Source organism: Glandiceps talaboti, chromosome 5 (assembly GCF_964340395.1).
Source record: "Glandiceps talaboti chromosome 5, keGlaTala1.1, whole genome shotgun sequence".
NCBI lineage: Eukaryota > Metazoa > Hemichordata > Enteropneusta > Spengelidae > Glandiceps > Glandiceps talaboti.
In genome coordinates this window covers 15,337,703-15,364,825 of record NC_135553.1, presented here as the reverse complement: position 1 = coordinate 15,364,825, position 27,123 = coordinate 15,337,703, and the positions used below count along the sequence as shown (strand labels likewise).

Below are 27,123 nucleotides of genomic sequence, written 5' to 3'. Positions count from 1 at the left end.
AGATTAGAACCACCCGTTATCGTAATGAAAATGAATTGATTGTAATTGGTATTGATGCATGACTTATGTGCCACACACTCATATTTTTCATTATGGCTTACATTACGTATATACATTAATGCGCTCCGTCATTAAACTTAATGACAGATCGATACGTTAATTGAGATCGTCATACATGTAGAAGCACTACATGCGTTAGGCGTTTTCGCTATAGTCTTCCATAACTCTGATTGGTCGAAGAGCGAAACACGTCATCTTTTGCATACATAATAAATTCCACGCGCATTTATTGTTGAGTAGTATGTTTTGAATTCAGCTGTCATCATGCTGGCAGCCTCCGAACTCGCGATCAACAAACACAGTGACCTGTACGTGATCGTGAATGTTCACTAGTAAACTCACACATTTGTGGTTCGCAAAATGAAGACGAAAATAGAATGGCGAGCGTTCGTCGTCGCAACAGTATCTGCCACAGTTGCTTTGTTGGTGTTTATCATTGCCGTGAGCACAGACTACTGGTTGCTCATCGACATGCCCCTGGATGAGGAGACAGTGAACTCAACTGACCACTCTATCATTTTATCAAGGAGGGTCGGTCTCTGGGAAATCTGCACCACTCGAGTTTACACAGCTTCCAAAAAGACAGGTAAATAGTCATAGCTTTTGCATGACCCTTACTTATGCCCTTGGTGATACACAGCAGGGCGTTGAAAACAAAACTTGTCTGTAGTTAAACTAAGGGTTGTGTACAACCACTTACAATGTACTAGTACATGAACATGCCAAGCTTCCCCGTGTCCATTCAAGTGATACTTTACATGTATTTATACTCGAGGGCAGACTACGAGTTTGGTGTTCCTTTTAACCGGCTATAAGCTTACAAGGTTATGCAGCATGAAGGCCGATCCATATATAGGTGAATGCTTTCTAAAGGGAGTGTTTATGCGCAGAATATTAAACCTACCAGCACTTCCAATGTTGTGGTGTCAAAATAAACGAGGAGGCCTGGACTGAAATTTAATTTCCCTTCGAACAATTACAGTCGGATACATGTAATTTGTCTTCGGCAATTACGTGTCACTTGTCTGTTCTATAAGCACTAATCGACCGTCTTTATTTAATTTACCACAATCCAAGTGGATATTGGGTAAATCGTATATTCACATCATCACTTCCAAAATATTAACGGCCCTTTGCTGTGTGTAGACTGTCTTTTGACATGGTTATAAGCGAGGGTGTAGTGTCACATGTGAACGACGGAATGTCTGCGAACTAGAATGTACGTACGAATGTGGACGTTTTCCCTCGTGTTCATCCATGTTCAGTCCATAGCCCCAGAAAGGGCCCCGCGTAAGATAAATAATTACACTTATTTGAACTAACGACAGTTTATTAATAGATAAAAATGAGCGAAGCTAGCTAGCTGCTGTATTCAAATGAGTCTGAAAAATAACATCATTGTATATTCACTTTTGTATGCATACTTTAACAGGAATGTGTTCACAATGGGTAGACACGTACAGCGTCAGCGCATTTGACATTATATCCAACACTGCCAAAAGAATGAATGTTTCTTGCTTACATAAGTCAGCTGCATAGTACCGGTATACCATATGTGCCTTGCAGCAGCAGCAACATGACACTTAGAAATAATGGACACTCGATGATTGTATACTTAATAAGTTACTCGTTTCAGTTTGAAACGTGTCATAATCATTTGCTAAGACACAAATTCAATATCTACCGGAGATCTAATACCACAAAAAAGAAACCCTACTAGCGTATTCGTAAAACCAATTTTTTTTTTATATAAATATCCTGAAATAATGTTATTTTTTCACGTTTACGTCGCTGCCGTCATGTGATATGTAAATGTGTGATTGATTCCTGTGACGGTCACACTAAAGTCCGGGTTAAAATAGTACGCATTTAACGTCCATTTATTGTAAGTGTGACGTACGTACGTAATAGCGTAGCAGATGGGTTTTTAAAATAGCATCTTGCCGTTATGCTTCATTGTATAATATACCCAGTTGATTGTTGCATTTGTCAAATGTCATGCGGTCGTCTGACATGTAGAAGAGCACTTTCAAAGCACTTTCAAAGCAACATGCGTGTTTCTGTACTTATACATTTTGTATAAACAGATTATGGCGATGTCTTTTCCCATCGCGATCGTTTTACATATGACCAAAAAGGATATATAATTGTTGTCACCCTTGAAACTAAAAAAAAAGTATACGTGTATCTGATTGGTTATTTGTCTTGATAAAAACACGTGTGACATGATCCATCAACCGATCATTGGCTAGCTAATTACGAACACGAAGCGTGTGTATTTGAATATTTGTTATGATATGCACCGGGTTGGTAAACATATTGAAGAAACGGTCTTGAGCAAAAAGCCTTGTCACGTTTTTTTTGTGGATTGCAAAGGGTTTGGAAAAAAAATTGAAGACAACCAATATAAAGACAACCAATACAAAGACGATAAAACATGTATTTATAATTCGTGCACAGCGTTGTATACTGATATTGGCAGCTGGTAAACGTAAATCACAGCTGTTTCGTGGACATAAAACAATACTGACTGAATTCCGGGTCAATGGGATCAAACCAACGCCGTTCTGACGGTACGATGCATTTGTACTGCCATATATATATCACTTACCTTACTACGGTTTCTATAGTACTAGTATCATGGATACTCCATGGTCATGTTAAATTCGATCGATGAAGAAAAATCAGTCGTGATAGTATCAACCTCTGATCTGCAACATATACTTGATTTATATATTTGATAATTTGTGTCGAATGACTGAGGTAAACCCTCTTAAGTCAACCTCTTTATCCTTGAACCCCCCCCCCCCCTCGTACCTGAGATATTCCCTCAACAACGGATTGAGTTTATCCAAACCAATGTTTTGGTAAATATTTGTCTTGGCCTCTATCATCCAAATTGATTTTAAAACGTGTGCTAGACTTTCAATTCCTTATAATATTCAGTTAGTGTTCTGTAGTACATCAATCGTATACGCAAAGACAAGTTTAATTAACTTAATTATCCTCTTGAAACTTCACAAGAATCGGGAAACTGTCTTGTCTTGACATGTTGGCAATACTCAACTGTTCACGATTGCATTACAGTGTATTTAAACGCAAGAAGTGTAGCGTAGTAGTAAAACGACCATTCGAATTTAGTCAAGAGCCTTACGGTAATTTGGAATGATCCGGGAATCACTCTTTAGGGAGGTAAATGTCTCCGATTAGACAAACGCATGATCTTGTCTCAGTTGTATTTCTTTTGAATTGCTGAGAAAATGGTAAACAAGAGCCCGAGGAAGAAGACGAAGTTAAAGTTTTGGCGATGTAGGTGGATTGTTGGATGGGGGATGGACACGTGAATTGAGAGAGACGGTTAATGGGTTGGTGTCCAAGTTCGTTGATGGTTCGTGACTCGCGGGTAATTTTAAATGTGTGACTGAATAGTGCGATAGGTCAGGGATAGGTAGTCAAACCGTGCATAGTATATAGCTAATGAGCTGCCTGCCGGTGGATAGGGATGAATTTATAGTGTGTGTGATCAAATATATTGGATAGGCCCCTGGTATGTTGTCAAGTCTTTGATAGTGTGATGTATATGAATCCGCAATTTGCGGCAAACCGATGGATGGCCTGGAAATGGGTTTCTAAGATGACGAAGGTGTGAGAGAGACGGATGGACGAGTTCCTGACTGGGATTCCTCACGGGTACCATACATTATTCCTGCAAGTGCCACATATTGAATGTAGAGTTCCGCATGGATAACCAAAGAGTGTTGTGATGCATGTATCGATGGGCAATTTGAAGGATAAAAGCGCTCATATAGGAGCCAGTTAAACAAATGTGGGGGTTTCATTGGTTGACGACTTGCACTGCAGATGAACATTGTTTGCTTGGGGCAGGCATTTAGGATAGATGAATGGATGTATTTTCTCGTCGGTTGCTGAGATGATGGTAGGCAAAGGGTAGGCACAGATATATATATATATATATATATATATATATATATATATATATATATATATATATATATATATATATATATATATATATATATATATATATAAATCGGTGAGTATCAATCTGCTAAGACAGTGCTCTATACCGCAGTGGCAGAGCGTAATGGTTTTGGTAGTACTGGAACTCTTTCTTGGTTGTAACTCGGAGTTTCACGCATAGTGCGATCATCAGACAACTCATCAGAGTTGTCTGATGATCGCACTATGCGTGAAACTCCGAGTTACAACCAAGAAAGAGTTCCAGTACTACCAAAACTATATATATATATATATATATATATATATATATATATATATATATATATATATATATATATATATATATATATATATATATATATATATATATATATATATATATATATTTGTAACGGTAAGGAAACGCAGATACTATATTCCATTCTACCCCTGATGAGTGAGGAATACGCACCTCACGAAACAGTTCTGTAGGGTCTATAGCATATAATTTTGTTCAAATTTTCAAAACCTGTATATATATATATATATATATATATATATATATATATATATATATATATATATATATATATATATATCGATCTATAGCAGGATGATTGAACGAGTAGTGACGTATACGTGGATTTGGGGTTGCTATGATCGCGTAGTATCAACATAGCTCGGTCGATTCATGCAATCAGAAGATTGGTTAACAATGTAATAGGTAGTTGCATGTACTCGTTTACAAATACTTTGAGAAGTGCAGTAAAGATGGCCAAACGATATGATATAGGGAAAGGGCGTTTGATTGAAGAATAAGGCGATGAAAGTATTATTCACGAAGATTAATGGATGACTACGTGTATATGCGAAGATGAAAGCGTGTATAGTGACAAAACCAAAAATAGAAATATGGCTATGTATGTGTCTATTCTCCATCTTTTTACTCACCGCTCTATAGCTATCCCCTTTATAATGTGTTTTTCTACTCATCCCTTTATTAACTATCCACTTGATAATATATCCGTTTCTAATTCTAATTAGTATTGTCCTCGTCTATTTGTCTCTCGTTGATGTTCCCTACGTAGTTCTCTTATCTAAGTATCCAGGTACGTGAACCTACTTGTCAATCAAACAACTCATATATTATACATGTATGCTTATCTGTGTGTATGTGTCTGTGTGTCGGTGTGTGTGTGTGTTTGTCCGCTTCGTTAATGTTTCATGTGTCAGCACTGATAATTTGTACGGCAGCTTGGCAGATATGCGATGACTAACACAGAACAGGCTTCCCATTTCCCACTCGATGATGCTAAACAAATTGTAGGCTCTCTTTATAATACAGCCAATTTCACCTCGCCTCGCCAAAATGTTATGTCTAACAAATGTATTTTGTATCTTGGTTGATTCTATATTGATAGACACAATACAGCACTTCATGACACGCCGGCCGATTATACATGAAACAAAAAATACAAGTAATTGTGATACACTGTTACTACCCAGCCTATTGCAGTCGAAAACACAAAGAGTAAAATTTATGCATTTTCCTGACTTGAATGACCTCATCAGGGGCAACAATGTGTTACTATATTTCGTTTGTAAAGACTGTGTCCTTATTTGCCACTATTGTTATGAACCAAGACACTTGACCAGACACACCAAACTACAAATGAAACCAAAATACAAGTCATTGTGATACACTGTTACTACCCAGCCGATTGCATTACACGTACACTACATAAAGTGTAAAATGTATACATCCCCAGCCCCCAGAGGAATTCAGTGGTAACAATGTATTCACTTGTATTCCATTGTAAAGGGTCTCGTACACGTGTCTGCAGTGCATATTACTGTCCTTATCAACCAATATTGTATGAACCAAGATGAAAAACAAACTCCACAATTGTGACATGCTGTTTCGGTGAGGTTAGTTTAGTTTAAACTGACTGTAAACAACAACTCGTAATTATATTTCTATTTTTGCTTTCAGTTAATCACTCACCTCATACTAATTCATAACTAATCATCATTAACAATGGCGTACATAGACGTTGACTATATGTTTCTTTGGGTCGATACATTTATTCATTGCATTATTTTCATCCTATTATGTCATCCACTTTACGATGATAATCAATTGATTGCTTGATTGAGATTCCCTGTCATATTGATCGGTGAACGTCTCACGTGACCTAGTGTTGTTTTTTTCTTTCAGAGACCACCTGTCATAACATCAATCTATTTCCTGAAGAAGAGCTACACAACGAATACAGTGATATACTGCTAGGTGAGACACGTTTTATATTACCTGCTTACAAATCAATATCTGTAACCCCCAATACGTTATCGTTTTCATCATACGGGGCCTAGGGCGGAGTATTATCGATGCTGTATACAGTCCGTTAGTAAATAATAGTATCATGAAATGTTTCGACTTTGGATTTCCATATATATATATTTATATATATGGAAATCCAAAGTCGGTTAGTTTATATATATATATATATATATATATATATATATATATATATATATATATATATATATATATATATATATATATATATATATATATATATATATATATATACATCAGCATCTCCTGACGAGTGATTTACTCACGAAACAGGCTTGTAGAGTCGAAAAACCCGACTTGATTTTCTTCTACCCTCAACATACACTCCGCTCTGCGTGCAGACGTATCGAGCACTGTACTACGGACAAATCTTACCACTGACTTCCTATATATATATATATATATATATATATATATATATATATATATATATATATCTTCCAGATTTATCTACCTCGGTTTGATATGTCTGAATTTGTTATGCCTTTATTAATACTTCAACTGTCTTTAACATTAGCGTTTGTGTCGTCCTCTTGACGCATAAATACGGCTTGTTTTTCATTTCGGATAATATCATCTCCACTTCTTGTTTCGAACATTTATCCACTTGGAGTTGAAGGAACGCAGGTAGCATGTCAGGAGAGAAAAAGGGAAAAACTGCAAGCAATCAAATATCATTACTTTCTGAGCTGAAAATGACGCTAAATTTGAGCCCCAGACAATTATTTCATATTAATTGCATACCAGATTAAACATTGATGGCGAATATATATATATTGCGTAAGACGTATAGCTAGAATATAGCGATGCAATCTACCATGTACGTGTACCTGTAATTAAATTCTTTTCATAGATGGCTGCATCTTGTAATTAATGTCTTAGAAGGAAATTTAATCCTATAAATATGTCACTTAGAGCTGAAAATACACACCCTACATACTCCTGGATATGTTATGGGTTGTCACTTTGAGCTGAAAATGAACACCCTTCATAGATCTTCATACTCCTGGATGTGCTATGGGTTGTCACTCATCAGAGCTGCAAATGAATACCCTACATACGCCTGAATATGTTATGGGTTGTCACTTACAGCTGAAAATAAACACCCTGCATATGTTTGGATATGCTTACGGTTTCTGCTTGTTAGGATGCAAGCTACTGAAATGAAGAATATTCAGTTCAGATAATATTACCTTTGTGGTATTTGAGAGTAATGTAGAGTACTTTTACCACTGGTAAACACTCTCTCCGTAATTGGAATTAAATCAAGCGAAGAATATTTACGAGTAATAACACTTTTCATCTCGGTATTATTCATAAACTAGTAAAAGCACTATAAATGAAGTGACCTTTTCACGCTTGCGATATGATTTCACATTGATGATATAATAAATTATTAATCCAAGTTGGTTCATTCCTGCATTTTAATAAATGGCAAATACTTTAACGGCGTAGTATTTGCTGCAGTGGGAATTTTTGAATTTTTGACGACCAAAAGGTACAATTGATTAAATAAATAAATAAATAAATAAATAAATAAATAAATGAATAACACAAATGTTGTAAAGGTCGCTATCTTGTTAGAACTTTGAGCTATGTGTTTCATTATGCTAATTTGTACCACATTTTAGCAAAGTATTGTATCAATGTATATCTGACATACCCAAGCCAACTGTAACAAAAATTGACACTGATATCACTGCATTTTTGGATTCCTCACATTCGATGTTTTTCCCCATTCTCGCAAGCCAGAGCACATATTTCTGCTTAAGCAACGAAAGATATCTTGGCCTTGCGTCTTGGATGGTGCCGTAAAAGAGGCAGTGGTTCACGACGATGTGTTGTTGTTCCTGGAATATCTTAGAAGTTATGAAGAATTCGTTGCATCTTTTCCTCGTGTACACGTTTTAGATTGGGGACAACAATTTAGGAATAAGATAAGTTAAAACGTTGGGGGATATGTCTTACATGAAGACTTGTTATAATATCGAAAAAGACCCCTTTAGGCATTGCATTCTCCCCCATTCACCGTAGACAAGTACCCATTCCGGTCCGCTATATTAAACCATAGATGAATTCAAATTGCCTCTCACTCTACCATGGCCGCCGTTCCTGTCCTGTCCATTTCCAACCGCCTTCCCACTCTACTACCCCGTACTCGTTTTTACCACTGGGTAGACAACTGTGCCTTGGGCTACACTGACTTTTCACATCAAATTGATGCACTCAATAGATCCATTTTAGTGTACGTCACCAAATGGTTTTTAGTAAAGTGTTTTTCCATTAATACATTTCCGCAAGTACGACTCCATTTTGATAAGTAACTACATGTAGGCGTGTGACAAGTTAAGTTTTAACCATAATTGGTACGTTGATAATACCTAGACATTTCATCATTGTTTTTATATACACAATGGTTATTAGTCACACTGTCAAAATAACTAGTACTATACATTTATACAGTTGAAATTTCAGTAAATAGTTGTATTTGTTGAACTCTGTAATTAATCAAATACCAAATGCACTTACAGTTCTATCGTATCGGCTTGTACAAATACGGTTAACATGGCTTTTAAAAAAAATACATTGCTGTTTCCATATTTATTTTTATGACATTGTCAGGCGCTAGCACTGTAAAATCGAACTATTATAAATTCATAATTGGAAAGGTTTTGGTGTAAAATACATATTGCTCGTCAGGGTCTTTCAAGCTTTCTAATCAATACATCACATATAAAGTATTTATTCCGAATGATTGTTAAAACGATACCAATATGGCCTGGACAGTACATTTGCATGTTTTCTTTATCAATGGATGTGATTTCTTGAATGTTAATACAATCATGTACATGGAAATACATTTTAATAGTCTACTACATTTCCAGCCACATAGCGCTTACACTGTTTTCAAGTGTAAATGTTTATTTAAAAAAAATACACTTTAAATCCGGAAATCTAAGAAATGCCTTTAAAGCACAATACACATCACGTCTAGAAAGTGTGAAGCGAAGGTACAAGTACACAGTCATGTCGAATGACCACAGCAATACAGTCATGCGAAAGTACGTACAGTAGGTAAGAGTACAATCATGCGAAAGTAATCACAAGTCAAAGGTCGTATTGATGGGCCTTTTCAATGACATTTAAAACTGATAGTATTTGACAGCATCGAATCAATCACAAGTTTAATGAGTCCTACTGAGCAAGTCAAACAAATTTAATATCGAATGCATCGACCCAGAAAAATCATGCTGTATACCGTCTACCGTCTATTGGTCTATCTCAATGCATAGTTTGATGCACAGGGGCACGTAATCTTAATACATATATATATATATATATATATATATATATATATATATATATATATATATATATATATATATATATATATATATATATATAAGATAACGAATACGAATGATGTTTCTACTTTTATTCCAACTCGTTTGTGTGGATGGATGGATGTACGTAACATACCACGCATTATGCTGCTACCATCCCTTTTCATTGCATCATCAAGCCAACGTATCCGGCTGTGCAGGACGGAGAGTACGCTCATTCACGTAAACACAATCGTAGCAACATATACTTGTAATCGTGACTCGTATAATTATTTCCTCGTATCCAGGCAGTATTACGTGTCCCTGTGGTTCGATGCAATATACAGTGTTGATAGATGCTACAGTGGCACTGTAAAGTATACCATGTAATAAATGTATCGTGTTTTAATACCACTCTCAAACTACTCACTATGGAAAAAAAATGTCACATGAAGCAGTAAATGCTTACAAACGAATAAACGATATTTAAATGGCTAAATGAATATAGAAGCATGACAGATGACAAGATCATAATGTTAATAGTGCATGTTTGGTATGGATTTATATCTACATGCAGTCACGTTTTTCGTGTATAATACATGGAGTACGCATATCAAGGACTTTATTATTTACTGTTATCATATACCTATGCCCTGATCAATCGTTAAAGTGCCATCTACACAATTTATGTAAGACTAAATTTTCTGAAGTGAAACACTGAAATATCAACTGACATATATAGCTGTACTCATGTTCACCGCTTTGACCAGAGCAAATAGTGTGTGCGAATAGGAATAATATAGATATGTATTGACCATGCCGTACTGATTGCCACTGTTTGCCGGTGGCATTGATCGCAGGTGTATTTGGAATTGTTTTTTTGCACAGACTATAAAAGGACACGACACGACATGACCTGACATTGTAATGACCTTACACGACATAGCACTACATCACGTGATATATGATATGATATGGCATGGAAATAAATAGAAGTGAAATTTGAAGAAAAAAAGGAAAAATAAGTTAACCGAATGTCGTCATTTTGTGATAAAAATTCCAAGACAAACATACGTTTTAAATCTTCACATATCGCAGTCCCTCTATCCCATGACAATGATACGTACGTATACTGTATATATATATATATTTAGATGGCCGACAGAGAATTGCATGTTCTATACCCCTGTTTGAGTGAAATGGCCCGCTGGGAACATGGACATATTATGGCATGCTCTCGAGAGTGATTGCGATGGAAAGAATGGTAGACGAGATGTGTTATACTGCAATGTTTAAAAACTGTTCAGCATGATATGTTTTTTTTTTATTTCTTCTCAACACCTTGACCTTGGTGAACTCCAGGAAACAGTATCGACGTCAAACTCTTGTCTGACAAGTTGAATAACCTGTACAGTAATACGATATCATGTAGTTCTCACAGAATAATACGACTTTTGGGTCAAGCTATTTTAATTGCATTTTTTTCGAGTCGACAATTTGATCGTGTGTACATCAAGTTGAATTCCACACGTGCCTCCTGGATTTTATACATTTTGCGGCAACCTACTGACTAAATATAGTAATAAAAGAGAGATGTTTGATTCCTTGGATTACAAACTGCACTGACAGCTGTGTCTACACCCGATTTCAAACAGACCAGCTGGTTTGAGGTCAAACTATTTTCTTTCATCGTCGTAAAATACAGCCTCTTTTACGGCACCGTCCAAGACGCACCGTCGCATAGTTTGCGGTTTTTGTCGCAGAATTGCGGGACATTAATCCTCGCAACTGTTATGCTCTCTCAAGACATTGAGAACAAAATATCTTCGCCATTACATTGCGGTGTGTATTTGTTGTTGTTGTTGTTGTTGTTGTTGTTGTTGTTGTTGTTGTTGTTAGTTTGATGTACATGTCGCTAAAATGTATTTATGTACTTCAAAATGCTGCATTCGTAAACCCTGGGAAATTCCGTCGTGCAATCTGGCTTCACAGTCCAAGGTCTTAGAGAAACTGAGACATGTATACTAGTGTGAATGTAATGATACGTTACCACTTTCTGGCGTGCACTGTGGTATACACTATATACTACTAATCTAATCGACCGTATCATATAACATATTAAGGTCAAGATAGCTCACGAGTGTTAGAACTCGTTAGAATATATTAGTCGAAGTAGCATCTTTGCATTCATTTCACATCCAAGACTATCCTCTTGCCGCATCAGTATCATCACTGTAGCGTTCACGCTGAATGTATGGGCAATTTGTCCCTACTTTATAACTTCATTTAAATCTTAGCAAGTCGAAAATTTCGTAATATCGTTTTCTGTCATACTATATTAGGCGTGAAAAAATATTGTGTGGTTCCGATTACATTCGATTTTAGAATAGATGGGGTAGGTAGATTTTTAATTTTTATTTTTATTTATATTTTTTCATATGTGAGTGTGTAGCTCAGTTAGTTATGTGTTCCGTTGTTTTCCACATGGTCACTATGTTATTGGTTTCTTCTCATCACATGTACAACCATTACAGATTAGAAGAACAGTTTTATATTGTCTTTTTAAGTTGATTTCACTTTCCGTATCCACTATTTCTTGCGAGACTTCACGATTTTCGCGGTTTTATTTTTTTTCTCGAATATGTCAAACAAAGAGTATAGGGTCGGAGCGAAAAATTAGGTGGGGTCGGGTAACCGAAACCAAACAACTTTTTTATTAGGCCTTAGAAAAATTATATCCGTTGCAAGATGAAACTGTTTCTGTCCACATAACCAAATTGATTTGAGAAGAGAGTTTGAATTAGGTATGCAAGGAAAGAATTTTACATCAAATTTTAGTGGAATTGGTCAGCATACGGTACTAAATATGAGAAGTCGATTTTATTTACTTTAAATTTCTATCGAAACAGACTAAGTGTAAATCAATCATATATACTGTTGTACTCAGAACAAATCAAATTATCAAATAATCTTCCCTCATAGGTTTTGTTCTTATTTTGTACACATTTGACCGTTTGACATCATCTATTAGAACAAAAAACAAACTAAGACTAATTGGTTAAACTGGCACTGACAAGTGCTTGCAGGTTACTTTGATCGCATACGTCCTAATGTTACTGTACGCGTGGTTCAGCTCGGCATTGTGAAGTAAACCCGAGCGTGTGAGTGCGTGCGTGTGAGTGCGTGCGTGTGTGCGTGCGTGCGTGTGTGTGTGTGCGCACGTGCGTGCGTGGGTGAGTGAGTGAGTGCGTGCGTGTGTGTGTGTGTGTGTGTGTGTGTGTGTGTGTGTGTGTGTGTGTGTGTGTGTGTGTGTGTGTGTGTGTGTGTGTGTAAACGACTGCTTGGCCGATTGCCATGGTATTTGGTAGGGTTGTCCTAAGGTATGCGGTTTGGGTCATATTGTGTGAAAACACACTTAAGACCCAGAAAATACTTTGCATACTGCAAATGAAGTTAATTACAGCTAATTCCAAAATACCTTACATTTCTCTGTTTGATACAACCTTGCAGAAGCTAAGAAGAAACTACACATGCTACAGCAAGATTAAATGAATACAGTTTCTTGCAACATTTTTTTCTATTATGAAATGAAATGAAATGACGTGCCACCATGCAGACATCAAATGCAGACGTTAAAACATTGGCACCCCGCCCGCGCGTCTGAGTCTTGCTGCAGTATGTTCATTAAAATGGTTTAAATGTCATTCATTTAGCAATAAATTTATATCTTGCTATTAAAGTGTAGGATGCGCAGTTTCTTATTGAGAGCTGTGTGGTTGTACATATATCAAATAGAGAAGCCGAACGGTATTTTGTAATCCACTGTATATGTGATAATGAATAATGTGTATAAAGTAAATGCCATTGTCACCATTTTGGTTATTTCGGACATATGGTTGTTAACCCAATGACTAGAATATATATATATCTGCCAGGGTTGCAGACGTCGACTAAGTAAACACTTGATGAAAATTTGTTCGGTGTTGATTACGGTTTCCTCGAATAGTGCACTGTAACGATCGTAAACCATGTTACTGGTCGTTAGTCTTGTACGACAACGCATTACATTTACTAGCAAATAGGTTTTACTATACTTGTAAATGTAATAACTCAAAAGAAGTTACAAAGGTTATGTCCTTTTATATACGGGTTCAGACCCTACATATGTCTGGCGTTGTAATTCACAAATACGTATATCGTACGTGAGTCAGTGGGTAAGACTTTATCACCATCTGTCTTGACGACATTAAGTTTACTTCACGAATAAACACAACAACATGCATAAAAATGATCACAACGCTTGAGGATTCTACCCGTTCATTGTATTATTTACATTTTGGTTTTATGCAATACAAGTGATATAATACTATAGGGTCACGGAAGTCGATATAAGTTTCAACGGATATAGAATTATCCTTCCCTAGTTCCCAGCTGAACAGCACTGATTGACAAGCTGCTGCACGCCAATACAAATTTTCACTCGGCTAGGTATTTCGTATATCTGCATTGCGTTTTAGGTTTACAAGGATAAAACATTTGCTAAATTCAAAGTTAGGTGCAATGACGCAGCCGACGATGGCGCAAAAAAAACCCTTCGAGCTCTGAAACTTTAATCTAGAGACTTTGTTCGGCAGCAAGGAGATCTTCAAGTGCCCTATGTTATCAGTGACTTTCTGTTCGGAATACTATAAATAACCTTCCATTTCAAGTTCTCTGTATATCACGGACACGTTGTCTAAAGTCAAAGTGAAGCCAAATTGCTTCAAACTTTGCATTAAGGTGACCTACGAAAGCAGAAGAATCGTCAAAAAGATTTACTTACAAATCTGGAGGATTGATTGAAATATAGGGCCAAATAATAAATTAGTCATACCAACAAGTCACTATAACCAAGGTTATGGTATCTTATTTCCACTACTAAAGGCCTCTAACTGGTTTTAGAATTAGTACTTCAAGTATGCATGTTTCCCAGACTTACACTTATGGTTGTGACATATTTCTTGTTTCTAAATCCAATCCCCACTTTTATCCAAGTCGAGGTGTTGATTACAAAGTTTGGGCTTTTCATCAGTTTGTTTATATATGTTGAGTTTGGCTGAATGGCGACCAAGCATTTTTGTTGATAAACCGCACAATGTATTTATCTGTAAATCCCCCACCGCATTGCGTTGGTTGTCTAGGCACTCTAATAACTCAAGAAGCGATTCAAGTTACCAGCGCCACTGTATAACCATTCCTCACAGCGCAGTCAACCGCCTTGACCTTGACCTTTTCAAGAAGGTCAAATGTTAAAAACCAAACCTTAGCTAGTGGAATATAAGACTGCGGCGACATCACTAGAAGAGTGGCTTATTGTTATAAATATTATTGAGAAATGGCTTAGCATATACATATTGTGTGTATTTTGTTTGCATATATATTATAAATGTGGCTATAATGTAGTCCTGCTTACTGACATGACCCTCAACACCTCGTACACCCGTAGAAACATATATACGTTTGCTTGAATGAATTGAGCTTAGGAAAGACTTCACGCAATGACGACATTTGGTAAAAATAACAACATGATACAAAAACAACAGGATGTCTCTGATGTAGGTTCAGGTGACACTTTTTATCAGTTTGCTTATATCTGTGGAAATTATAATGTAACAATAACAGTCGTACTAGATTGTGTTAACATGCAGCAATTTCTATCACTATCAGTAAACAGAGTCATGGGATCCTGACTCCTGTGGTGTTTATGCTTTGATAAGTTACTGGCATCAATCACATTGTATGTCTTCGCATAAACTTGTCTCAATCCTGCTTACCAAGACCACAAGTAAGCAAACGCACTGGACCAGTTGTTCTTTCGTGGGTTGCAGTCCTGAAAATATGCACCACAGAATGATGTGCTGGAAGTACTGTAGTATTTGACCCATATTGTGAAATGACTGAATCTAATCATTATGTGCATCTTACAAGATATAGTTAACATACAAGTCTGCTGGTCATACAGAAAATGTTCAGTATAATTCATTGGACAGTTTACATTCTTACAGTGTAGTTTACCAAAGCCGTCGTTGGTTTGTTTCTATTGCAAAGATTTGTACGTTTACATTTTACTCACCCATGATTACAAGGAAAACCAATAATCCATACCCAAGTTCTCATCTTGATTTAAAAACAGCTTGTTTCGAACAAATCACTTGTTCTTCTTCAGTGTCTAAACATTAGATGTATGAGAGAGTCTCTCTTAAAAGCCTGTGGTCTGATATACGGTCTGACAGAATAATTCAAATTTGCTGGAGGTGGCTCATTCTCTCAGATTCAGTTAGACACTGAAGAAAGACATTCATTTGATTTGTTCACAACACGTCTGTTTCCCAATCAAAAGTGGAAGAAGAAAACTTGTGTGTGAATCTTAGTGCTTCTTTGATGAACATACCTTGTGTATCAAGCAATGGACGTTCCGAGCTACCAAACATAAAATATCCCTTAATTTCATTAATTATTAATATGCAGATAACATACTGGAAATCACCCCAACAGCAACAAGCTACATGTGACGTGATATATATGTACCAACTATTGTGAATTTTGAAGCTGTATACTTAAGATATTGCCTAATTACTAAAAATCTTTAAGTATGCAAATGAATCTTAAAAAGTGCGCGTATTTGCACAATCTTTAAGTCCATGGAAGTACTTAATTTGCATTAAACGCAAAATTTTCATTTTTATACAATAAAATGCTGCTTTATCATAATGATAATCAGTTATGCAAATGATTCAAACAAAATTAAATGTTACATCAACAAGTTATATAGGATGTGTCCTCTTCGTTATCATTAATGTATGTACCAAATGATGTGCAATGTGAAGCTTGCGTTTTTAGAATATATTGACTTATCACCAAAAACCATCAATTTTGAATAGAAACTTCATCGAGTTTTATGGGACATCGTGATCTTATTATTACCGATAAAATTTGAAGCTTGCATTCTTAAAATTTGCAAATGCAAGAAGTGGCTCTTTCTCTGTATACTTTACTATGTACTGTTTTTTATTTTTGATACGTCCACATAGGACATTTTCATAAACAAATATACAAGAACAAACAGGATAGAGTGCTCACCAAAACAAATTCTCCTGCTTGCCATTACCATACGGAAGAGATGTACAAAGTTTCATTAGAATTGATGTCGTAAGCAGTTTTTGAGATGCTATGTCAACAGACAGGTATATATACATGTATAAACAATGCATACATACATACAGACAGACAGACAGACAGACAGACAGACAGACACAGACAGACAGACAGACAGACAGACAGACAGACTACGTATGTATATACATACGTACGTACTCACATACATACATACATACATACATACATACATACATACATACATACATACATGCATGCATGCATGCATGCATGCATGCATACATACATACATACATACATACATACATACATACATACATACATACATACAAATCTGCATACATACATACATACATACATACATACATACATACATACATACACACACACATACACACACACACTACTTCGTAATCGCAACCGTAACATGTAACATTTGAGCCTGCGGGCGTGCGCAGACAGACAGACAGACAGACAGACAGACAGACAGACAGACAGACAGACAGACAGACAGACAGACAGACAGACAAAACTACAAAATGATCTACCCCTTGCGGAAGGTATTGTTCAGACCTTATAAGCGTAAGTAATGAATACATTGATAGTATACACGACTAAACAGTACTTTGATTAAATGCCGGTATACAGATAGGTTGACAGATTTGTCTATAGCCTTATAAATAAATATCAAATAATGCGACCTATTACTGACATAGTCTTCAATTTGTTGAACAGTGCTACTCTCGTGATAAATTTGTCCGTATAGTAAATGAAACAATGGTACATTCCACTGCAAACGTGTTTGTATAATAAATTGTACAATCAGAACTATTGTATGACTTCATCAATTTCTTGTCGTGTCCGTTTATATCAACTGTGTTCAAAGTAATGTTACCCAGTGTTGCCAGGATTGTTGGACAGGATGTCGCCAGTTCCCCTCAGTTCCACCGAAGCGCTTTCAAGGATTGTTACTTAATTCAATTTTACAGAATATATTTATTTTGACCATTCTTATTTCATACTGTAGATTCAGGGTCAATGAATATCAGGTCAAAATTTGACACCGTAAACAAATGCTTGTGTTTATTTTCACAGCCGATGCCAGGTTGTGGAAAAAATACAAATGTATATAAGTAGGGTTGGTTTCGTATGATGGTTTGAAATCTAAATGTCAAGGTCATAAAATAAACATTAGTTAGCTATCACATGACTCATCAAACTACCTATTTGTTTTGGTTTCTAATCATTCCATCCTCAAAGCAAACTGCATTACCCTTTCTGTGAATATTAATTGAGCTCACAAGTGTATGTGTCAATGTTTCTAGAGCCGTATTCATTCACTTGTATTTGTCAAAAATGCCCAAATATCTATCATTGTGCATATTATGTTAAAGTGATGGTCATAGCAACCATTCGACATGAATGCATAATTAAGTTGAAAATAGGTATGTGTCACCATGCTTCATCATAATATTATGCATGGAGTCGACATCAGAAAAGGATTCAATCAGGGATGACTTGACGTGCCACCTGCTCATCTAGGAAGACGAATTGGAATTGGGACGGAAACCGGGGTTCAACATGTGAACATAATCTCCCGTGAAGAATGATGTCCCTGCACTGGTGCATGCATGAAATACTGATTGCATAGCTATATACTGCAGTAACATGAGAAAGTAACACGCCCATAGGACATTGTCAGTGGTATTTCAGCATTCACTGTACATCAACTTGTACAAGCCTGACTCTTTTGTCGTGTGTTCATGAAAAATGATCAAAATGACAAGTATTTCGAGCACACTTCCGTTAGTCACGCTTGTGGTAGTGTCAAACAGACAACGGGAAAAGCAGTAATACCTGCTGTGAATACATATAGTGAAAGTCCCGGGGTGAAAGTCTGAGCTTCGGTGAAGGCTCCTGTGAGTAATGTTCAAAATGTTCCGTGAAGAACTTGAAAATGGCAAAGAATTCCGGCGTCATTTGGTACAATATTTAACTTTAATACAAAGATTATCTACTCGTTAAGCCTCATAGACATTTAATTACTAATTAACATTAGGCTCATCTCCTTTAACTCTGCTAAAACTAATGGCTATCGTGCCTCCTAAACATTCACACAACAGAAAATGTAAAAACATATTTCTAAACTATTAGTCAGTAATAGCCTGGTTTGGGGAAACGCTTAGTCGGTCGGGTTATGGGCAAACAATCGTAATGGTCGTTTAATAGCAAATACAATCTAAAACTGACATTGGTCCCAGGATAATTCGTACAACTTTACAAGGTCAGAAACTATTCCTGACATTGACGTAAATAATAAACGTCAACTTCGCAGACTTGATTTGCAAATCGACCGACGAGCCTGCTTGAATATTGATGACGTCGTGTGCAACTCAATCTACACAATCGCAAAGATTTGAAAAAATCTTTTGCGATATTTCCTCGAATTTGTACACTATAGCCACATACTATCATTGGCATTAACAATCCACTTCGTTCCACATACTAATTTTTGCATTGTCAATCCACTTCATTCCACATACTATCATTGGCGTTAACAATCCACTTCGATCCACATGCTAATATTGGCGTTAACAATGCACTTCATACCACACACTATCATTGACGTTAACAACCCTTTTCATTCCACATACTAATATTGGCATTATCAATCCACTTCGATCCACATACTATCATTGGCATTAATAGTCCACTCACATACACCACAAAGTCTGTGTATACACATCATCAAATATAGCCTGACGGGGATTGATGAGTCAGATAAAAATGGAACATGATCACATTTGTCAAATCTACAGGGAATTCTTTCGGCAGTTAATTTAAGAAAACACACACATGTAACAAAGGTGAGATTGTGGGTAGACGTATTTATGTGAATAACGTCAATGTGTTACTGAACACACCTTCACCTTAGTAACGTTGAGATGCATTGATATTGTGACAGCAACCTCAATTTAATGTCTTTCACGACTAGGCGAAAATACACTTAGTGGACTATTTTTTACGACTTACACATGAATGATAGTGTTTTTGTTGTGTAATAAAATAAAACAACACCCTGTATTAGTCATCACTATCACACTGAGGTCTCTCCTTGCAATTACATTGTCTTTATCCAATCTTTTAATGGTTCCAGAATACCTAGGGGATAACGTGAAGATTTGTCACTAGACTTTACAGTTTTCACTACTAAGCCCCCCCCCCCCTCCCTACCAAATTTCTCGATTACCACTTGTTTTCAAATCAACTGCTGTGTGTACACACGTTTTTGTAAATCCCAGTACACTGTCGTTAAGGATGAACTGCGTCCATTTTGTCATAGGGAATTTAATGTCTTTTCGCTAAAACTTTAAAAATAACCAAGCTGGTTACACTTCTCATCACGCCCAAATACCCCTCTAAATGAAATGCGCACAAGGATAAGTATTCGTAACATTGAATGATGAACGTAAAATGTCCACCCCTTCACTGGAAGTGAATTATGGAAAATACGGCATATGCATAATTCAACTGTTAAACATGAACATTATACAGGGAATTCAACATGAGCGTGCAGTTTATACTAGACACGCTATCATGCACAGTGAAACTAGCCACAGGGATTTGTTAAGATAAACACACTAAAGATAGAATGCGATCATTGCTTCCAAAGTGTCTGCTCTGCATTTGGTTCGAATAATGTAAACAGTACAGTAGAAACATGCACACTATTGCTGTTACAATAGACACATTGTAGACTTGATGGATATATTTAAACATTAAAATATCTTAACTTAACACTGACCAGGAAAGCCATACAATTCAACGCTTTCACAGTAAGAGATCAATCTCTGTGATTTTTAATTGTGTTTGTCTAGACATAAATCCTTGTGGCCCAGTCTCACCGAACTTGATATCTGGTCTTCTCGAAACAGCACGCTCGTCTAGAGAGAGTTATGCAAGTAGCGCATAAAGGCAATGAGCTGAAGAGAGCCATCGTCATAAACACAGCCGGATATTTTGCAGTTTCGCGGAAGAAATATCGCTCTGGTTTGCGGGAATGTAGAGAGAAGTGCAATACATTTCCAGTTGTAGCTTTTCAAAATCGTATTGAAGCGGAAACTTGTAAAACTCTCAATTGCATACCTTTAATGACAATATTTATGGTGGTCCTTATGAATTATTTATTGGATCTCAAAGCGTGTATGAGTGAATAGACACAATTGTGTAGCCTAGGTGTTTACTACTAATGCATAATGGAGGGAAAATATCTAGCCCTTCATTTCCGTTACAGTTGTAATCCTAGCACTAGTAGTCAAAATATGCCACATGAATGAATAGTACACGAATTGTGTCACCGGCCGTACTCATCATGTTTTACTTCGAGTACACTAACCCGCTTTGTGTAGGATGTGTTTACTATATGATGGTGGATAGATGTATGTAATAATTTAATGGTGATAACAAGGTTACACAGTATCAGTATTAAAGTTTCACCGTAGACAGTGAGTTTCTTCTCCACTGCCTATGGTTTCACACATGATTTAGTTTTATATTGAGAAACACGGAAGAGGTTTAAAGGCATGAGTCACTTTGCCTGTAACTTGTAAGTCTGTCTGACAGTGTATGTATGTATACATAAATGGAACTTCACTTGTAACTTGATTTGAGGTTGTCAAAGGGATATGTGAATTTAGGGGTGGAGGTTTATCTTTTGCCAATCCTTACATGCATAAAAACCTAACAGGAAAGCCCTGAGGGTTGTTATTGTTATACTATAGTGGTCTGAGATATTACCCAATCACTTGTAGAGCTTTATTCTTTGGGTGAATCACCTTTCGCTTCACTGGACAGTGGTGGTGTTGACACGATCTTGGTGTAGTATATCATACAAATTGTTGGGCCTCAGTGCAAGTCCTTGGCGTTGATTACTTTCCGAGTGACTGCAATATGGTATGGTACACAGGGTATCGACAGCGTGTACAAATAAGGACTTCCTCTCAGAAAATATCACATTGTGAAATGTGCGACTTATATACATTTTGTATTATTTTCTGGTCATGTGTTTCTCAGAGGGCTTGCAAATATTGTATATTTTTATGTATAAACGTATATAAAATGCATGAAAGAATCATACGTCTTACCTGACAAGTCATTCGCAGGATATTCCACCTATTGGCATAACCATTGATTTTAACTCTATATTATCCAGTTTACCAATGTATTCAGACATTGAATAGATAATGTGATTGTAACGTAAATGAAGAACGAAGAGCCCCTTTAAATGTGCGCTTTATTCGTCTTGAGCGATAGCAAATGAATAAGCCAAATGCATTACAATTACGGTGAAATATGTTTGAAAGTGAACAGTTTGGGAAAACCTCGTTGTGTTATATTGCGTCACAGCATCAAAATAATCCAAAAAGTGATGTAACATATCGTTTGTTTCTTTCTTTGATCCACGTTGCATTTGAAATACCTATATCGATTTCTAAGAATTTGGAGACCCGTAGGTTCGCAGTACTAGTAGAACACTGTGAATCGATACCGTGTGAATCAATTTGACCCATATGTTAAAAGGCTAAAAGGTTTATGTGCTAGATTTCACCTGCCACGTGGAAGAGAGACACAATTATCAGGACCATTGCACGAAATCTTCCAGTTGACACGTTATCACAGGTGGTCAGAGCACGCTGCGCATGCGTTGAAAAGAGGTCAGGGGACATGGTTCGACCTTGTTTCTTTCCTCAATTTCACGTTCATGTAAAAGAAAAAATGATTTTCAATTCAAATATCAAATTCGTCAAATGTTAGTAGGTTTTTAAATGACAAACGTTAAGAAAGAAAACGAGGAAAATATACGTTTTCATGCGTGTGAGGTACATTGTTATATGTGAATGGGATCTCGATAAGCACAGTTTTAATATCACGACTATCTCCAGCAAAGAAAAAAACTTATCTCTAAAACCAAGATAGCAACATACGGGGTAATACGATACTGTTTCATCGGTATCAACCTTTTGATAAGGGCGAAAAATGACTTACGTGCTAGGTGAATTTTTTAGTGAGATAAATGTTGTAAAATCATGATACTACATATACTACATGTATATTATTTTGAACAGCATGACGCACATACGACCTCCATATTAGGCATTTAACCCTTAACTTTATCTTCTCCGTCGATGTTTGATTTGGGGTTTCGAATTTACCTTAGCAAATTTCAGTTGTCCAAGCTGACCCAATTGATATTTTGATATGGGGTATACATCATCAACTTTCAGGCGGCTATTAAAGCTGAAGCAATTACGTTGTAATGGATATTTCATTGGGGGTATATATCCTAGCAACTCTCAGTGAGCGATAAACATTAATTCCAACTCCAAGAAACTTAGAAAAAAAATCAACGAAGCTATGCATATAGTTTCAGGCATGGCATTGCGGTACTCGAAACGTTTACCTCGGATCAAGTGAAAACATATTGTACATTGCAAAAAGAAAACAACAACAAACAATTTTAACTTGTTTCTGATTTTATGTCAAAGTTGGAACAAATGAGATGCTAGCGCTCTTTCATCATTCTGTGCAATGTACATTGCGGTTACAAAAAAATACGAAATTAACAAAAACACATTATATATATCCCACCTTGTACTCCCTTTGTTGTTACTCTCGCCACGCTCATACCAACCCCACCCACACACCCCACCCCACCCCACCCCACCCCACCCCACACGTACGGAGTAAACCGAGGTCACATGTCACAAATTTGTAGACCTAATTCGATTATGTAAGTGTGTGTTGATGTATAATATTATAAATGTACCCTTAATTCTGGAGTTTCTATATACACATATCAAAACACTAATACTTCTGAATTGTGTGAAAATTTTAAATAATAAACATTAAGTTTGCATTAATTTATTTTGATGTTAAATATACTGAATTACCCGTTCTCTGATATATTGCATTGCAGGGTACCGTCGCTCGGAGACTGCCGTCTCGATAGTTGCACTCTCCGTGACAGTCCTCGGCCAAGTATTTATGGTTTATGCTTACAAACAGAATAAATATATGATAACTCGTCTAACAGGAATTATATTCCTAATATCAGGTAAGTTGTACAGTTACCATAGTAACACACACTTCGTATCAAAAGACATAAACCCGCGCCCAGTACTGTGCCCCCCCCCCCTTACACCCTCGACGACGATGGCATTGTATATCTTAACATTCAATGTGATTAACAAACTACTGCATTGAAATGGGAGTTTGGAATTTCTAAAGATGAAAATTAATAATTTCCTTTGTCAACAGTACTCATTAGAAAATCCTTTTGAAATTGCTTCTATGAAATAATATATTGTATTTTTCAAAAGTATTTCCTGTATGAATTGACATCTTATAAATTAATGAAATGTTAAAGAAATTGGGTCAACACAATTACATTGTACGTCATACATATTTATCCTGCCTGTCGGGAATTTTAACAATGGATTAGAAAAGCTTTGACAGCCGTAATTGATCATACATTATTGTTCACTAACAAAGTGTAGTCAGCTCTCTCTCTCTCTCTCTCTCTCTCTCTCTCTCTCTCTCTCTCTCTCTCTCTCTCTCTCTCTCTCTCTCTCTCTCTCTCTCTCTCTCTCTCTCTCTCTCTCTCTCTCTCTCTCTCTGTACTTAATAGTCGTATCATAGACGGTGGAGTTTCTTCTCCACCGTCTTTGGTTGTACTTCACTGCATTTTATTTATATACATTTATGTAATAATATGCGTTGATTGATATCAATAATGATTGACCTAAACCGAACACTTTTCGCTTCCGGTGTGAAAACAGATGAAAACCAAACTTTGCATTTCCGTATCCGTTTTGAATGATAAGAGCAAACATAATTTATGCGTTATTGCTAAAAACATCATTTACAAGCGCAAAAAAGGCAAAACTACAAAGGCAAACATTTATTTTACATGTTGCATTCTAACATATTTATATCATGAATTGTGGTGGTGGTGGGGGGGGGGGGTAAATGTGTAGAATGAAGATCAAAGTTAGCTATGGCTGAGAGGACCTTAACGACAGGAACACGTACTCATCTTATTTAATCATAAATTATCTTAAATGTTAATAGTATGCAACTCAATGTAGATATCTAACAGTTGGCATGGTTACACATCCTGGATGTATCCTTTTATGACTACAGCGTGTTATACACCGTTAGTGGACGGACTCCCAAAAGTTATAAACTCGGATTATTAGAAAGCTATTCTCAAAAATGATATGTAAGTTTTGTTATAACCTTACTGTGTAATGGACTCATTGCATTATAATTGCCCCTCCCCCCTATGAGGCGTATGTCAACAGGTTACAGTATGTCAATTTTTATTCACATCAATTATATGGTGTACAATTTTCTAACACTTCTATTGCATCCCCTTCAGATCAATCAAATGTAATATAAACAGTCACCATAGAAACAGTTGCCATAGAAACAGTCGCCCAATTTGAAATTGGAACATTATTGTTGCATAACAAGTATGTCGACTTTTACTTTTCTTCTGCAGTTGTGTGCGTGTTTGCCTGCATCCAACTATTCCAGGCAGCAAAAGGACCGGTACTAAATTCGGTGAAATTCGAAGTTAAAAGAGACATCAAGCACACCTATGGTTGGTCTTTCGGGTTTGCCTGGATCGCCTTCTCGTTACTTCTCATTAGCGGTATTGTGTTCCTCGCCCTGTCGCGCAAAAGGAAAAAGCGACACGGCGTTCCATATGCTGACGAGGACGATAACGACAATGACACCGAAAGCTCCACAAGAGAATAAATATGATTGGATCTTGTCGATTATGATTATACTTTAGTGGCTTATAATTAATAAACCATCGTCCTTCTGTAAGGCTCCACATATAGGGATCTATGCGAACGCCACACTATCTTATAGTGAACACTAGCAGTTTTATATTGCCTTCTTTGATGATATAACGGAGATATATCAAAAAAAGGCATATGTATCGCAAAAGACAAATGATACATCGTACTGCAGTACGTAGAAAACGATTCATACTGCAGTAGAAAACATTGTGTAGTGAACCCCTTTATGCAAAATACACGAGATGGCCGTTTTGTGTTGCAGTCACGGGTCAAGTTTCATGACGATGGACGTGACGTCACGATTTGGAATGCTGCATAATAGTATTTTGGGATCAGTGTTTCTAACCTTTCCCATAGTGTTAGTGTCAATGTTTAGTTTAGTTTACAATCATCATACTGTACTTATGGTGTCAGCTCCAACATCCAACATACAGCAGGGCAGACGTCTTGTGGCGATACAAGTGGAACTTCTGATTCATCATGTTCATATTTCACGTGACACAGCAAGTCACCATCAACTCGTTTCCAAAGGCGACGACGTCATATCACTGTAAGACATCATCAACTCGTTTCCAAATACGCCGACGTCTTACCAGGCTGACATTACAGTGGCGTATGTCAGATGTCGGATGAATTCTTCAGATTTTTATTCAATTTGGCCTTTTCTGCTCAACAACGATAATGCTTCGTTCAAATAAACGCGACAGTGACTATTCATTATAGGGCAGATTTTCCCATTGACGCAATCAAAAATATGAGGGTGCATTTTGAATGATGCCGTAAAGGGGTGTGTGGTTTTACGGCAATGATGACTAGTATAATAATACAACTAGTATTTAGATATCATTATAGTTAAAAAGGTGTAAAATTTTATGTAGTATAGAAATTCAAATTTTATACATTGATTCAAATTACATTTCGGCGGCCATCTTGGATACGTGTGTGTACGTCATAAAAAAATACACAGAAATGGTCAAACCTACACAATTCGCAATACCAAACACAAGCGGCAATAATTTGGCACATCATTTCTTACATTTCGACCTGCATGTTTTTGGATTTATTTGCCAATGCTGTTGAATTTCTTTTACTCTTCACACTGCACTGATATCAAAATGCACTGCTTATCAAACATGGTTGCCGCATACTGCACTGCAATCAGTTTTCGCTAGCATCGCTCTTCAAAAATACAAGAAATGATCAAATAAAATCATATCACATAGTGCATCAAACAATTCGTTTTGTAAATATAGATTTGATTTTCATAGTTTGATGGAATTGGATTTGTTCTTATAAGTGTAACAGTATAACTTTACTAATGTTTACTGTACACTATTTTTTTTCTTCAATTTTGTAATTAGATTTCGCTATGCAAATTTTTTTACCCTTTCATTTA

At 36.5% G+C, this 27,123-nt stretch overlaps 2 protein-coding genes across 2 annotated transcripts in view; one reads left to right on the top strand and one right to left on the bottom strand.

Annotated features, from left to right (window-relative positions):
• The window catches only part of LOC144435139 (SUMO-conjugating enzyme UBC9-B), a 177,195-nt gene extending 157,350 nt beyond the window's left edge, over positions 1 to 19,845 (bottom strand). Inside the window, exon 1 of the mRNA XM_078123704.1 lies at positions 19,835 to 19,845. The gene's annotated coding sequence lies outside the window, so the exon portion shown is untranslated. The remainder of the gene's footprint in view (positions 1 to 19,834) is intronic.
• Positions 311 to 27,123, top strand: LOC144435138 (voltage-dependent calcium channel gamma-1 subunit-like). Its single transcript, XM_078123702.1, has 4 exons — positions 311 to 646; positions 6,239 to 6,310; positions 23,834 to 23,971; positions 25,421 to 27,123. Exons 1-4 carry the CDS (start codon positions 421 to 423, stop codon positions 25,678 to 25,680), a joined length of 696 nt encoding a protein of 231 aa, XP_077979828.1. The 5' UTR covers positions 311 to 420; the 3' UTR covers positions 25,681 to 27,123.